This window comes from Corvus kubaryi, unplaced genomic scaffold, assembly GCF_017639235.1.
Source record: "Corvus kubaryi isolate FWS band 111438036 unplaced genomic scaffold, C.kubaryi_AGA036_p1.0 37284, whole genome shotgun sequence".
Taxonomy (NCBI): Eukaryota; Metazoa; Chordata; class Aves; order Passeriformes; family Corvidae; genus Corvus; species Corvus kubaryi.
In genome coordinates this window covers 10416266-10432391 of record NW_024581088.1, presented here as the reverse complement: position 1 = coordinate 10432391, position 16126 = coordinate 10416266, and the positions used below count along the sequence as shown (strand labels likewise).

Sequence of the window (16126 nt, the reverse complement as noted above, 5' to 3'; positions counted from 1 at the left end):
AGCCTGCAGGGCCGGGCTGGGCTGGGACGGGACGCGGGCAGCCCATGGCTTTCCCCGTCCCTTCCCCTTTCCCCGTTCCTCCCCCTGTTCCCGGCAGTCGCGCCCCCGCCAGCCCGGGGCCAGCCTCTTGTCGCTAGAGCCGAACCCATTTCTTCCTCGGCCGCGGCGATGCTGAGCTCCAGAGCTCAAACGCTGCCCGCGTCCCGTCCCAGCCCAGCCCGGCCCTGCAGGCTCCGGTTCCCCGTCACCGAGCAGGGCTCCGGTTCCCCGTCACCGAGCAGGGTCAGGACCGAGCGCTCGCGGTCCCCGCTGACCACGGGCACCGCTGCAGGACCCGTCCCGTTATAGCCGAGAGCAGAACGGGAAACGGGACAAAGAGCGAACAGCCCGGGGAGACCGGGCAGCAAAGAACGACGCCACCACCGCGTTTTCAAATGTCACATTTAATGTTTTCACCACTGTACTCCAAATCTACATTTTACAAAGTGACCAGCAAGTGTGCCACATTAACTGACCAACCTCTGAGATTTTACCTTTCATACCAGTGTCTTCTGGGGCTCGATAATTAAACACGTTTCTCATTCAAGTGAATTGAAATGCTTCAGTTGGTTTTATTCTCAGGAGCCTCATAAAAAACAAAGATATTGCACCATCTTTGTTCAGTTATTCAATGTTTGTCTCTTTCACAGCAAATAATTACTTCATTGAAGTTAAAACTTCCAAACATAACTTACTAATAGTCTCCAATTCCAGCTCAGATCACTCTTGTTGAAAATACTCTGCTAAATACAGATAACTTACAATAACTTTAACAGTTAATTGTCCATAACAAACACCACGGTTTCTCTCCAGACCAAGGCTCAAATTTTAAGACCACCTTTTAATATTCCTTTGTACAGGTGAAAAACAGTCTTCAATTTTCTAGTCTTGTTTTAAATACAAAAGTTGGAAGGGACATTCAAGTTTCAAGTCTCCACACTGAACTTAAAAAAAAAAAAATCATGTGGAGGTAAACAAACCAAGTTGTATACTCCAGGAGGTAGAGGCCTTCAATTTGTGTTCATATATACATATGCACAGAATTCAGTGTTCCAACAGAAAAAGAATTAGCCAAAAAGTAATAAAAGTTATTTACTACTGTGACATTTCAAGACTTCCACAGCTTTGCCTAAAGACACGAACACAATTAACAGAATTCCCTATGTGCTTTTTTTTGTCCTTTTCTTTTTTTTTTTTTCTCTCAACTGTCCAGTGCAGGAAAAAGTTCTCACAAAATTTCACAGACCTAAAATGTGCAAGCTAGTTTCTCTCTATACAGCAATGATGTCAGGGATCTCTGAAATTAGCCCATAAATGGAATTATTTACACACATAGAAGATGCATGCTGGGGGGTTTTATGTAAGAAAGAGCAGAAAAACTTCTAATAAAAATAGATTAAATATATATATATATTTATACTGGGTAAGGAAACAGAAGTTTAGTCTCTCCTAGTCACAAACTCATTCTCTCTACTCACAACATTTGATTTTAGAACAGCACACATCACCATCACAGCTCTAGTGAGAAGCTATTTATAGGGTTGGGCATCAGGGGATGTGGCCACTTCCTGTGGCCACAGTCACCCAAAGGGACTTCATGATTGGTCGCAGTCAAGTTTTCTGTATTCCTTAGTTTTAGAAAACCCAAAATCTTCAGGAATGGCTCAATATCAAAATGTACGTCTATCTGTTTGTACAATCTCACTTCAATTAAAAAAAAAAAGAAAAAAAGGAAAAAAAACCCAAAAAACCAAAAAACCTCCCCGAATTTGGTTCAATTCTGTTTGTTCTGAGCTGAGCCATCACAGCTGCACTAGAATTCATAAAACACGTGCAACTCTGGGTAAAATATTTTCTTCTAAAAGCACAACCACTTTACAAGATTAAAAGTCTAGTACATTTCTAAATATTATTCATATTGTACAAGTAGTGGTTGTTAATTTAAAACTTCATTAGTAAAATTACAGTACAAGCATGATTAACCTCCAGAATTGCAAATCCCAGACTCCAGTGGAAAGCTACATTACATCTTCAGTAGTACGTGGTGCTCCGGTCACTCCCACACCAGCGGCGACGGCGGCATCTCGGAGGGCTGGGCGACCGTGGAGCTGCAGCCAGGGGACACAGACATCAGTGCTCACTTGCAGGGGCTCGTGGGCCACAACCTCACTGCTCAGGTGGCACCAAACGCCCCGGGGACAGCCAAACCCCAAACCCAACCCGAGCCTGCCAGGCCAACAGCCACCAGCGCTGACAGCAAATACTGCACTGCACTAATCACCCCTCAGTCACTCCTTCCAACACCTTTACAGTGCAGTTCTACAACCAAAACTCAACTTGGCAACCTTCCCAGTTTCAGTTTCGGTCTGACTTCTGTTCTTTTGCACAAAAACATGCAACTTTTGCACATTTTACTTAAATTCTAGAAGAATTCATAAAAACAGTTCACAAGGGTTTTATCTATGGGCCTTTCCTACTCTCAGGAAATGAAAAACCAAAACATTTTGGATGTGTGAATTCTGTACTACTAATAAATGAGAATTAATATCAGATGTGATTACATACAGTTACCTAATAAAGCTCTTAAAAGCAGCAGACTGAGGGTTGATGCAGAGAGGCACTCTGTTTCCTTTCTGCTGTTCCAAAATGAACTGATGAATTATTTCTGTACACAGGAGAAAAATACAAAACACCACAGCATTAACACTTCTGGCTTCAGTAAAATGCAATGTAAATTGGAGGGAAATAGAACTTCCCTTACTGAGAGAACATTTTAGTGAGGATAAAAGAGCTCCAGCTCCCCTAAATCTGACTGCTCAGCTTCAGCTCCTGCCTGCTGCTGTCCCTTTCTGCACGACAGCTGTGGAGGTCACACCTCACAGTCCCAAAAGGCCACAGAGCGACTTCCCCTTCCCCCAGTGCCATCCTTCAGCAAAAGGATGAGGAACAGGGCACCAGGTGAGGTTTGAAACCCACAGACTTCTGCAGGTCAGCTCATGCCTGTGCCACTGCCTTATCTCAGAACACTTACAATTCCGCTCTTTTACTGAAAAGAAATTATTTCCAGTGTCTACTATGAAAAAACACCTGAAAGAAACCAACACTGGGGTCACTGTGTGGATCCAGAGCACAAATCCCAACTCCATCCCAAGTCCCCCCTGCTGCAGGGTGAAGCAGGGGGATAACTGCACGTGCAAGGTTAACTCCTGCTCACCTTTAACCTGCCGAACAGAACTGAGGTTCTTCTCAAAAGTGTCATCGAATTTGGGATTAGTGATGGGTTCGAAATCACTGGTATAAACTCTGCCAGTCGATGTGGAGAAACAACATTTACACATACAGGTGTGGTACCGCAACCGCCCCTCGTCCAGGTAGGGGTGAGCTAAGGCATCCTTAGCAGATATCCTTTTGGACTGGCAACAGCATGGAAAGGGAAGAGAACAGGAGTTAGGGTATTTTCAGAGCTATTGAAACTACTCATCGATTGATCCTCAGTTGTTTTACAAACCCATAATCGTGCTAAAGGAGGGGTTCGTGTCAGGCACTGCCGAGCTGCCACTAGAGGGGAGCTGAGGCTCACAAACCAGCCTGGCTGGGTGGCACCGACCTCCCTGCTCACAGCCACCATGGCAAACGCTGATAATACGGCTTTTAGGAACACGTTTTTCAACACTTTTCTCCAGATGACCTTACAATTATGACTCCTACAATAAATCAAAACAAGCAGGGAATAACAGCATTGTAAATGCTGAGGGAGTCAGAATGGAAAACTTTAATTATTTTTTTTCATGTGGAAGTTATGGTTCAACATTTCCATGGTTCTGCTCAGCAAAGCGATTTTAAGGTTTAAAAAAATACACTCCAAAGGCAGTGCTTCTAAATGCTTCATCAATCCCCAGCCTCCTCCTTTGCACTGCAGTCACTCTGTTTTACATTTGCAATGTTGGGGGGGGTTCTGTGGGAATGAAATAATTAAGATTATCAATTCCAATACCAGATTTTCTCGTGATAATTCTCTACAGTGTCCCAAGAAACGAAATCCAAAATCCACAGCAGCACATTTTTATTAGAAAAACAGACGCTCAGTGGAAAAATGATCCTGTTCTGTGACGGGGGAAGCAGGAGGAATTTTTTGTGTGCTGCAAGACCAGGAACACCCCCGTGTCCCTAATTAGAACTGCATCAAAGTAGCTGATGTTCTGCTACCTACACCCAGCTCGGAAAAGAGCATGAGTCATGCACAGCCTCATCCTTCCCACTGCTGGAGCTTCCTTCCCAGGACCACTCGGTTTGAAACATGAAACCCCCATTCCAGGGGGAGCTAATTGGCCAATTACATGATATTTTTACATTTTTTATGGACCAAAAGTACCGCAATGCCATGTAGAAGGAAACCAGTTAAAGCAGTCCTTGACTTCCAACACTTATTTAAGCACCAGACAACAAAAACTGTGCAAACCAGAAGTATTAGAGGTGATTCTCAGTGCTACTTACTGGATCAAAGACCAACATCCTGCAAAGGAGATGAACTGCTTCATGTGTAGCTTGACTGGAGAGTGTATATAGGACAGGAAGGGATGGCTGTAGGGGGAATGGGAGGAAGAGAAGCACAGAGTGTCCTGTCAGATCCATCAGCAAGAAAACCCTGTTACCGCACGCGCTATTCCGCAGTCACCAAGGACAAACTCCTTGTTACAGGGGGCAAGTGGTACCTAACACTTTCCAGCCCAACAATAATCACCATTACAAAATTCAGCAACTGTAATAAAGGTCTAATTGTTCCCTGTTTCCCTTGGTTCAGGTGTAATCCCTAGAAAAACCTGCTTTTATTTATGTATTTTTCTATACAGACACCACTCCCAGCTGCTCAGGGGTTTGATTAACTCCATCATTTCCAGTAGTTCATTTTTTAATCTCAATCACTCCCAAATTATGGATTACTTTGCTTTTCCTTGCCCAGGCAATCCACAGCTGACTGACAGTGACAGAAGGACTGTACTGGATGTCACAGTTGCTGTAAATTTCCCAGTATAAATAAGAATTACACCTCCACAGTGACATCAGTCGAAGTTAACCCTGAACTACCACACAGAGCCTTGAGCACTTCCCAGCCTTGGTTTCTCAGGGCAGCCTATGGAATATAAAGCTGCAATGTTTGGTAACTCTCCTCCTCCTGGCTCGCTCTCCCACGGCACAGGGATCACAGGCAGGGGATGGACTCCACACGTTTTCCTTTGGGAAGGGGGTCAGCAGGAATGGGGATGGCTCACTCACGGTGGGGCTGCCAGGGACACAGTTCCCTTGAACCTTTAAATACCAAACTGACAAAGAAGTCTACAGAGTATGTAAATACCCATTTTGCCAGCACACAGTGGTGGGGGGGGTTTAATCAGAAACTTCTCGCATTAATCTATTTTTACACAGAGCAGCAAAATGCCTCACCCCTCCCTCCCACTGCACTCACCTACGGTGAGTAAAAATAGTTGGTGTGACAAAGTAATCGCCTGTTTCTAACTTGGATTTCTCTCCCTATTAGTCTAATTAAGAAACCAGTAACATTTAACCATTTATAACCAGTAAAAGCTCAATTTCAGAATATGAAAAGCCAGGAATTTGCATTCAAACATGAGGTGTGCTTTGCGTTGAAAACAAAAATATCATTTATCACCTGGATGCTCTGTATCCCCCAGATCTAAGCTGCAACGAGCACACCAGCTCCCATGGCACTCCACAGAAAATGAACATTGTTTTCCCCAACAGACACAGAACCAACTCTACGAGTGTATTTCTTACAACTTTGTGGCTACAGGGCATTAAATATGTAGTGGAAACTTTTTATACCATTTCACCTCACTCGCTTTTTAGGATTCCCACCATCCTGTGGGTCGTAAGACACTGAGTTTAGGAGTCACAACTCTTCTAGCACAAGATAGCAGAAAAACACACTTGACTTAAGACTGGTAGAGAAAGTCTGAAGGAAATCCTATTATTAATGCTCAAATAAAAAAATTCTGTCATGAAATGGAACAGAGACAACTTTATGTAGTGGATCCAAAGTCCCAGGGAGGCAGAACTCCCACATGTCAATAATAATGCAGAATATACAGGCAATGCTCATTTCTATGGTAACTACTATTGTAGTGAGCAGACGTGAGAAATTACTTCAACATGCAGAAAATAATGATGCAAACTTAACTACTGGAGCATGTACAGGCCAATGATTTTGTTAATTTTGTTAGCAATCATAAAAATGACCCCATTGGAGGGCCACGGAGCCTTATCCCTGCACTAGAGATGCCTGCACAAGCATTTCTTTGTATCCATCAACACCATATTGCATTTACCCTTTTTACTGCCCAGTCAGCACAATGACACCATCCTCCCTTTTTCCTTTGGTTTGGTGCTTTTTTTAAAACTAACTTTTACTCCAGTTGTGTTGAATGCTGTATCTCACCTTTCAACCTCTTGTTGGGCCTTCCTGAGCAGCTCAGGTCCAAGCTCAGGTGTGCAGGGACCCTCTGAGCTTGGGGTGCTGGAGGTTCTGCCCTTGGCTCTGGGCAGTGGGTCAATTCCACCTCTAGCACTCCTGATCCTGGCAGTGCAGCAGCCCTCCAGGGCTTTCTGAATTATACTGTCAATTTTCATTTATGTCTCTTGCCAGTACTAACACTTGAATTTAACATCTTCATTCAAAACAGCCATCAAAACACTGCTGCCCCAGAAAGGGAGACTTTCACCTGTGTCATCAAGTCAAACAATATCCCCAAAGCAGAAGCCAGAAATGCCCCTGCCTAGTGAAAAGCCCCCTTGTCTCCACAGCAGTTGGACTCACCACACCATCACCCCACGTCCCTGAGCACCACAACCACCTCTGGTCAACCCAGCCCAGTTCACAGGCACAGACAGCTCTGGGACTGAACATCCAAGCCGAGTATTTTTAACCAACAGGCCATGAGAATTCGATCAAGATGTGAAACCCTGAGTCCTGCCCAGAGGACACCCTGCCTGGTGGGGCTGGGTGGCCGGAGCCAGCCCCTGGCTGTACCTGTTTATGAGGACCCCTGAGTATGTGTGCCTTGGCGCCTTCACAAGCCGTCCTCATCGCCTCCAGCGACGGCGTGCCCAGCAGGTCTGTGATCAGATCCAGCTGCACGACAGACACACGGACACAGCTCAGACATGGGGATGCACTCCACTGTGGCAGCAAATTCCCGAGCTAACACCATGGAACAGCCTGTCCCTGTTCCATGGGAGCAGAGCCCAGGCCCCTGCAGCTGCACCCTCCTGTCAGGGAATTGTGGAGAGGAGAAGGTCCTCCCTGAGCCTCCTTTGCTCCAGGCTGAGCCCCTTTCCCAGCTCCCTCAGCTGTTCCTGGGGCTCCAGCCCCTTCCCAGCCCCATTCCCTGCCCTGGACACGCTCCAGCCCCTCCATGTCTCCCCTGAGGTGCACCAGCCCCACTGGCTCCAGGAGCGGGTGCAGGGGGAGGCACTGGAAGGGAAAGGTGAGGATACCTGCTGGATGGGACTCTGTGCCTGGAACAATATCCTTCGCCCAAGCAACTCTGCAAAGATGCAGCCAACAGACCAGATGTCGATGGCATTGCTGTAGTGCCGGCTGCCCATCAGGATCTCCGGAGCGCGGTAATACTGAGTGACAACTTCCTGAGTCATGTGCCGGGATTCGTCTAATTCTTCCACCCTGGCCAATCCAAAATCACAAATCTAAATTGAGAAGGTAAATAAAAAAATTAAAATAACCAAAACACTTTCTGCATTTCAAATAGGCAGCCTTCTGGGAATGAGGCAGGGAATCCCCAACCAGCATTTAAATACATCAGATAATCTGCTGTAACTGCATAAGCCAGGGGAGAGGGGAGAGGAGGAAATTATGTTACTTTGTTCCACAGCCATTTAAACTTCCTATAATTTGATTTGAAATCACAGTACATTTTAAGTTGGCATTACAATATTTATAATCTGAAAGATTAAAAAGCTTTGCACTACAAAAAACCCAACCTCTGGGTACAGAATATTTAAACTCAAACAAACTTCATTTGCTCATGACATGTCTCAAAATATTAAAGATTCGGCTCTACTCATTTGGGCTTGGAGAATTGTTAAAAATGTCTTGAAACAGAAGGGTTAAGAAAAGAGACCAAACTTTCCCAATTAGAATTCTTAGCAAATCCCTGTAAACAACACTGAATTTCTGAGTTTGGCACAGCTGTACAACACTCCTCAGTCCTCCAAAATTCCATATACCCAAGGTCAATGGAAGTGTCTTGGGCATTTGGTGTCATCGTCCCCTGAGGAGCACAGGGACACTGAGGCACCCTGAGAACCCCCTGCCCTCCCAGGCACAGGAGATCCCACCCAAGTCAAACTCAGGAATTGTCTCTCTCTTGCTTTCAGAGATGTGGGGAGAGGCAGGGAGAAAAGGGGAAAGGCAGATATTTGCTTCATTTCTACTCTTTAAAGAATCTGTAGGGTTTTTTTTCCAATTACATGGACTTTCAGGGAAAGTGCTCACACTGAATGTCTTTCATTTAAAAATTAACAACATAAACACAAGAACATCTTCAATAAATGTAAGTAGCACCTTAAGGACACAGTTGCTGTTCACGAGTAGATTCCCTGGTTTAATGTCTCGATGTAGAATGCCAGCAGAATGTAGATATTTCAGACCTGAAATAGTAAAGGAATTTAAAATAATTTTTTTTTTTTCCTTTTAAAAGAAGTTTAAGGCTGACAACATTTTCCTGGAAGGTCTGGCAAGTCCTGATCAGCAAAGACTTTGCCTGTGCCTCAGTTTTTATATGAGTAACTCCCAGTCACTGGTGCACACTCAGTCACTTAATGACAGGGTAAAATTTTGGAGTATATAAAATAGGCAGAAAAAGGAATTCAAGCAGCCTTTTTAAAAAAACACACCTCACTCCCTCCAAAAATCCAACAAACAACAAATCAAAAGCAAAACATCATCTCCCTGATTATGGCATGGATACTCTGCAATCCCCACACTGGAATTTTCAGATACCTCTTACTGCTCTGTTTTTCAGTAACAATTTTTAGCTTAAGTGGGTATAGTTACACACATTTACCCATCGGCTCAGTTCTAGGTGTCCTTTCTCTTCCTCAATCCTAAAAACATGACTTTTCTTTCCCTGACAAAGCTTTAAGGCAGCAGGGGTGCCATGCTCTTGTAGTTACAAGAATTCATGCTTGGTATTTATTCAAATATGAAATTAAAATAAGTTCCTACAGGAAGCTTATTCAAGATGAGGATGTCTTGAGAATAAACAATAAGAAAAAGAAAAAATGTATTTCTACTACATAATTTTCATTAAATTTAGAAGAAGAAAAATTACCTCTTAAAATCTGGTAAAGAAAAACTTTGACATGATCCGAGCTGAGTGGCTGAGGAGAGACGATAATCTTATGGAGGTCACTCTGCATCAACTCAGTGACAACATATCTTCAGTTCATTGGTTAAGGAAAAGCAGAACAGGCACAAAATCTCTTGAAACATTCACTAACTCCTACTTATTTGAGCTCTTACAGGTCAGAACTATTGAGTTAAAGAGAAGAAAGCTGCTTCAGAGGTCTAATTCTTACAGGAATGAAAATAAAAAACGGCTTGTGAAAGAAAACAAATTAGTCCATTACAGTTTGCATTAAGGTAGTTGTACAAAGTTACTGCAAGGCAAATTACAGCTGAGACCGAGGGGAGGTGGGTCCCAGAGGGGACTCTGTGTGTTCAGGGGTTTCAAAAGCAGTGAAGTAGGGTGGCAGGCTGCACACCTTCACCCAGGGATGGAGACCATCACGCCAATGTCCTGGGTGTGGGCCAAGAGCAACACACACAGAAACCATCACAATAAGTCCTGCGGGCACTACAGGCATTATTAAAAAACATTACTGCTTTAAAACCTTCGTTTAGCAGTCACATTTGAAACAAAATCTCTGCTATTATCACATTTGTGGCTGAAGGAGGTAAAACACATTTGCCCCATGTTAACTGATACAGCCAGGTATTGAATGCTCATTTTCTTTCGTCTCTACCCAGTCAATGCTCTGCTTTCATCTGTTGCTCTACAAACCCTCTCCAGCCAAATCCCTGTTGGCCAAAGGGTTCATCTGCCAACAGAACACCACACAAAAACTCATTTTATAAATTAAATATTTCCAACTTTTTGAGGAAAAAAAATATTAAAATTGCATTCATAAAGAATTCATAAAGAAAAAACCCAACCCTGCAGCACCATAATTTGTAGTCCTCTAATTTTTCTTTTCCTTTAGCAAAGACCCTTTTAAATATTTATACCAGACTTTTAAAATTTGTGGTTTACCTTATACCTGCAACAAATCTTTACATTCAATTTAAGGCAAAATATTTTTAAAAACCCAAAAGCATTACTCTGCACTTTATTATGATAAGATTTTTGTTTTGCTACGCCACAAATCCTCCTAAATCTCAATCCCAAGCATAATGTCTCCCAGATGTCTCAACTAGTTGCCATGCCAACTAAAGCAGCTTAAATTAAATGAGGGCCTGAAATGGCACCTGCACCACTCCAGGTCTGGGGCGCATTAAATAAAGCTCTTGACAGGGCTCAGAGGTGCCATTAACCCCAGCAGCAGCGATCTGATTATTGTCTCTGGATAATTTAATGAGGGCTCTAAAGAGGAGCGGGAGCAGCGCCCGCGGATGTTCTGCTGTGACAAACGGGCCTCTCCTCCTGCCTGGGACCCCGACTGCACCAGCCACTGCTGGGGACATTCAGCAAAACAAACGCCCCAAACCCGAGGGATTTCAGTCCCCTCCTCACACAGGTATTTGCAGTTTGCTTTCTGAAGTGGAGCCACCAGGCCCTGGCTGTGGGGCGGCCGCTGGCGCTGAACACGCCGCTACCCAGAGCTACTACCAGAGAAAAATTGCTCCTGACAGCAGTAATTAGTTAAGTAGCTGTATAAAATTAGAACTACAAATGTACCAATTTGCTTCAGAGTAATTATCAAAGCAAATGCGTGGCACAAAAGAACTTGACTTGCTCTGCTGGCTGGGACCTGCTGAGTTGGTAAATTTCATAAAGCGACAGAAAAATGTTAGAAAGGGATGAAGTACCCTTGGTGATGTGGCACTCCCATCGTGGCTTGGACCGTTCTTTATTTGGTCTTTGCATCCCTCAAAGCCCAGTTCTACGGCCTCAGGACTAACCCTGGCAGTCCCTGCCCAGCTGGTGTGGGTGCTGGCCCGGAGGAACTCACCGCAGTGACGACTTGAAGGAAAACCCTCTCCAAGGGTGAGCACAGGCTGCTGGAAGCAGCAGGGCTGTCACTGACGCTCTCACTGCCTGCAGCAACCCATCTCACCTTGCTCCTCTTCACCCTCCTCCACCCTATAGGGATCTGCCCCATAATCCATCAGAAAACACTTCTTCCACCTCTTTGTGAAATCTACTGCACACCTTTGCTTTTACTGCTGTTCAAATCTTTCCCAGACCTATAACTGCCTGATAAAAGTGGTGACTTCTCAGCTGCTTCTGATATTCACTTGAATGGGCAAAGTTTTTGAAAAGCTACTACAGAAACTTTGGATAGTTCTTAAAGGAGAACATCCGTGGATCTGCAGTTGCGAAATTCAGTATTACAATCAACTGTGGAAGGTTTTGTAACTGGAAAAAAGAGCTATCAATGATTCATTTTTGCACTAAGGTGATATTGGCAAAAATTTCAATACCTGTAAGATTCAAAATGGCCACAAAGATTTTCAGCCAAAAACCTACTAATTAAAATTATAACTCAATCTGAGTGTTTGTAAGGAATTTTCATTCTAAAACAAAAATCTCACTAGGTTAAAATTCCTTTATTCATCACCAGTTTCCTAAGAAATCTTTTAATTTATCATTAAATTTTAAGGTGGTTTTATAATTAGTTCTCTTTAAAAAATACACTCTGTAATTCCTGCTGGTACCTACGAAACACTGAATAATTGAAATGAACTCTACCAGCTCATTTGCAACACATCATTCATATCATTTTAGTCATTCTTTTATTACATTTCTTTCCCCAAAAAGGGCACTACAACTCTTTGGAAAGAACAAAGGAAATCATTCAGTACCAACTCCAGCCCTTTACACTTTTATCACTGTTCAATATGTCCTACTGTAAAATGGAACAACCCTATGGTATCTTCAGGAACTCTGCTAGTGGATCAACAAAAGAAGTTTTGACAGCTACACCCCCCAAATATGGAACATTTTTACCTGATCTTCAAACCAATCTCTAGTAAGTTCTCCTTACACTACAGCAAGCAGAAACACATGCAATTAAAAATAGGTATATAAATCCGAACATTTACTAATTCATTCTTTTAAGGAATTTAAGGGTCCTAAGTGCACGTAATTGTAATTATTTCCAAAGAAAGGAGAGAGAAGACTACACAGAGCAACAGTCTTCTATTACCAATGTTAGAGTAAAGAAATTAACACAAATATAAAAAAAGACAGCCCTATAGAACACTACTCAGAATGACTTAAAGTCAGTTAGCCATGAAGGAAACGAACATTTTGGTTTTATATTCAAAACTTGGCAGTAGCTAAGCTCATAAAAATAAGCTTATCCCATTTAAATATTCTTGATTGTACAATTACATGGAAAGAGTAATCCTTAACCTAGATCTGATTTGTAACTCGTATGACTTGTTCTAAATGAGGGCATTGAACTAGTGCACATAACCAAAATCCAGTTTTTGAAGACTACTTATATGCTCTTCATGTGAAAGAAATAGCAAAGCGAAATTTTAAAGCTTTACCTAAATTTATATGAAAAAGCCCCAGTACAGCACAGCAACATTTTCAATCAAATAATGTGCTTCTCCACCAGCAAATTGTGCTGTACTTTGGTTAAAATCACCATGCCAATTACACCTACTTTCTTCAATCAATTCCAGGTATTATATAAATAGATCAAACCATATTTCAAAAGTTCAGGTTATCTAAAAATAATGACAATTTCCCACCCATTAATTGTAAAGTGGGTCATACAAAAGAGCAGCTAAGACCTACCAGTAACGAAACCCAACCTGCCCAAGTCTAACCACAGGAGTGGTAGAGAACTTCTCTTCCCATGAGAGTCAGAGCCCTCCCAGAACAGGGATTCACTTTTCAGTACTTCAAAAAGCAGAAATTCCCTACTTTACAAAGAGAAGACAGCCCAAGCCAAGTTTGGAAAAAGAAACCAAACCAAAACACGACATTCTCATGTCAAGTTCTTCACTCAAATTCACTGTTAGAATACAGTTCCCCATAGGCAGCTTGTACCTGTGCATCAGTGACACAGCAAAAATGTGGGACACAGCTCTGGGAAATGTGTTCTTGACTGGGTTGGAGATGGCCAAGGAAAGCCACAGCCCTGCCAGTCCACTACCTCCCTGACAAGTCAGGGTTTCAAAGCCTGTGAAGGTAGAATTCTCTGAAACCACCACAAAGTATTTTAAAGTACTAATAACTGAAAGGAGATTAATTACTGGACATAGTTTTCAAAACAACATTCTGGGGGAATCCCCATGAGCAGCAGCAGGGCCTGCTGGTAAATCCCACATGCCCTGCACATACTGGCTTGCATGGAGTCAAAGCTTCAGGGTTCAGTCCCACACCATCCCACCTCCAACATCACCTCAGAGTTCTGGATCCTGCAGGTTCACTTCTTGAAATAAAACTGTCCCCATACAGGCTCGAGGTTTTTGTAGTTCCGTTTCATAGATTACACCAAATACCGGCAGTTTCTAAGCCAATGAAAATCACACCTACCTCAATTAAGATGTTCTATTTTTATATTTAGGATACATTTCTTCAAAATAGTCAATGTGTGGAGGCTGGAGGATGTCGAGGGCAGAGAGTACCTAGGAAACACCACACAAGGTCAAGGCCTATTCCAGTCAAACAAAAACAAATCCCTTTCAAAAAGACAGTCAGACTGCACATTTCTTACATGGCTTCATTTTATTCTACCCCACAGACAGACCAATGTTCTGTCTCACTAGGTATGTAAATTTAATAACCCACCATGTCAGGTATTCTGTACATTCAGTGTCTCTCTCTTTTCTAACTCAAGAAATTTTTTCCAGCTGTTTGAGTACTAGTTTGAAAGCACAAATTTATCTATCCAATAAAAAGTGGTTTCTTTACAATATATATAATCATAAAGTCTTTGAAAGAAGTACTTCCAGCAAAGAAATATAAAAGCAGAAGATACTACACTTTGTTCTGCCTTTAGTCTTTCAGAGTTTTGTGATTCACTGCTTCCACATGGGAATTGCATACCCCAAAGTTGTTCCCATTCTGAATAAGCAGCTCAGTGGTAGAAAAAGCAAAAGGTAGAAAAGGTTAAAAAAGCCAAAACGTAGAAAAGCAGCAGCAGAGAATTCACATCCTCTCACAGAAAAAGATACTTCTTGGTGTAGTCATTTGGATCCTATCCTAGGAATGTTCACAACATTTGGGTGAAGCACCCAAACTTCAGATGCACTTCAGACTTCATGGGTCAACCCAAATAGCATTTAAATGTTTTAACTTAAGCTGACTGATTTTACCTAAAGCAGGTTTGGGAGAGGACCAACAAACGGGACAGGACCATGGAGTACAGAACAGCTCAGAAGGAACAGTGTCCAGCTGACACAGCTCTGTGCAGCCTGACATTTATCTAAAGCCTGAAATAAGACTGGGCAGACGTGTACTGATTGTCTGTTTGCAAACACTTTGGAAGGGAAATTATGAATATCCTTAGATTCTTGACAGTTTCATTTTTATAGTGTTTGTAACAGTAAAATCTGAGTTTCCAGAAAATCTGATCACTGTAAAATTAGAGAGCTCTTAAAGCATTTTAGATATTCTGTAGCTTAAAAGAAAACACAATTCTGTTACAGAGAGCTCCATTTTACATTTAGGTTTTCCCTAAGATTTCAAAATTACTTTGAATTTACTTACATTGTCATGCTTAAAAAAACACAACATCTTCAACTCCCGGAAGACCCTTTTACAAGAGACCAAATTTTGGAAGACGTTGGGCATCTTTTTGAGTGCAACTCTCTTTCCATCTCGTGGATCTGTTACTGACCTACAGAACAAAAGATTGAGAACATCACATACTCCTGTTAGACAGTTTTTGTAAAGAAGAAAAGAATTTCAAAGTTTATCATTCTCAACTCAGTGACTCAAAACAAGGTGAAGACATTTCTAGGGAAAAAAGCATTAATGTGAGGGCATTGAGCACTGTCCTGCAGAGCCTGTGTCACACGAATGTGACATTCCTTGGATGGAGCACACGCCCCAGGCCCAGCAGTGCCACACACCGAGCTCATCCTGACATCAACACCTGGAGTGGATGTCAGGATAAACATCTCCTTCACCTCCCAAAAATACCTCATTAAAACACTTTCTCAGTTACCCGGATTTTATCAGGTCTATTGCTCACTTCTTCCTCTCCTAAGAGGGCAAAAGATTTAATAATCCTGTTCTGACAGAACACTGGCAAGTGTAAGACTATTTATTGGTCTACCCCCAAATCACTTCACATCTGGAGAAGCAACAGCACACAGTATCTAAGTGTCCACAAATGTAAAATGGGTGTCATACTGGCTTTTCTCCCACATAGCTTACGGAATGCAAGTATAGTAGCTCAGGAATTATAAGGTGCTTTGCACATGGCGAGTATTTTAATTTAAAATAATTGGATTCTGAAAATAGAATTTTATAATGAGAACCATAAAACTAGAGCACGGAGATTATGGTGCCTCAATTCCCAATCCCAGTTTTTAAGGTGAATTTCTCAAACCTCACTACAGAACAGAGTTTATGCATATTTTTACTGGGATGACCAAAATAACTTCAATCTCAGTGCAGTGTCAAACCCACATAAGAATCTGCATCCAGCCATGCACCCTGATAACTACATTTGTCCTTAAAAAATTGCTGGCTCTTCTCTCTCACGTGACTACAGCAGACATGCAAGGCAGCTTCTTCTGTCTCAGGTCCATGTTTTAAATATCTAAATAAAAAATTAGACTGGAGTGTTCAGATATCTACCT

At 42.5% G+C, this 16126-nt stretch overlaps 1 protein-coding gene across 3 annotated transcripts in view; it reads right to left on the bottom strand.

The window, feature by feature from the left end:
- Positions 1 to 427: 427 nt before the first annotated feature.
- Positions 428 to 16126, bottom strand: part of NLK (nemo like kinase) — a 38222-nt gene continuing 22523 nt past the window's right edge. For 2 of the 3 annotated variants that reach the window (XM_042026495.1, XM_042026496.1), the window contains exons 3-12: positions 15027 to 15156; positions 13887 to 13942; positions 9408 to 9514; positions 8639 to 8724; positions 7552 to 7761; positions 7085 to 7186; positions 4534 to 4620; positions 3254 to 3452; positions 2611 to 2704; positions 428 to 2147 (exon numbers count right to left, since the gene is read on the bottom strand). In XM_042026495.1, the coding sequence (XP_041882429.1) occupies positions 2093 to 2147; positions 2611 to 2704; positions 3254 to 3452; positions 4534 to 4620; positions 7085 to 7186; positions 7552 to 7761; positions 8639 to 8724; positions 9408 to 9514; positions 13887 to 13942; positions 15027 to 15156 (1126 nt within the window). In that variant the 3' untranslated portion in view covers positions 428 to 2092. Of the gene's footprint in view, positions 2148 to 2604; positions 2705 to 3253; positions 3453 to 4533; positions 4621 to 7084; positions 7187 to 7551; positions 7762 to 8638; positions 8725 to 9407; positions 9515 to 13886; positions 13943 to 15026; positions 15157 to 16126 lie in introns of all 3 variants that reach the window. The other variant, XM_042026497.1, reaches the window with a different exon arrangement.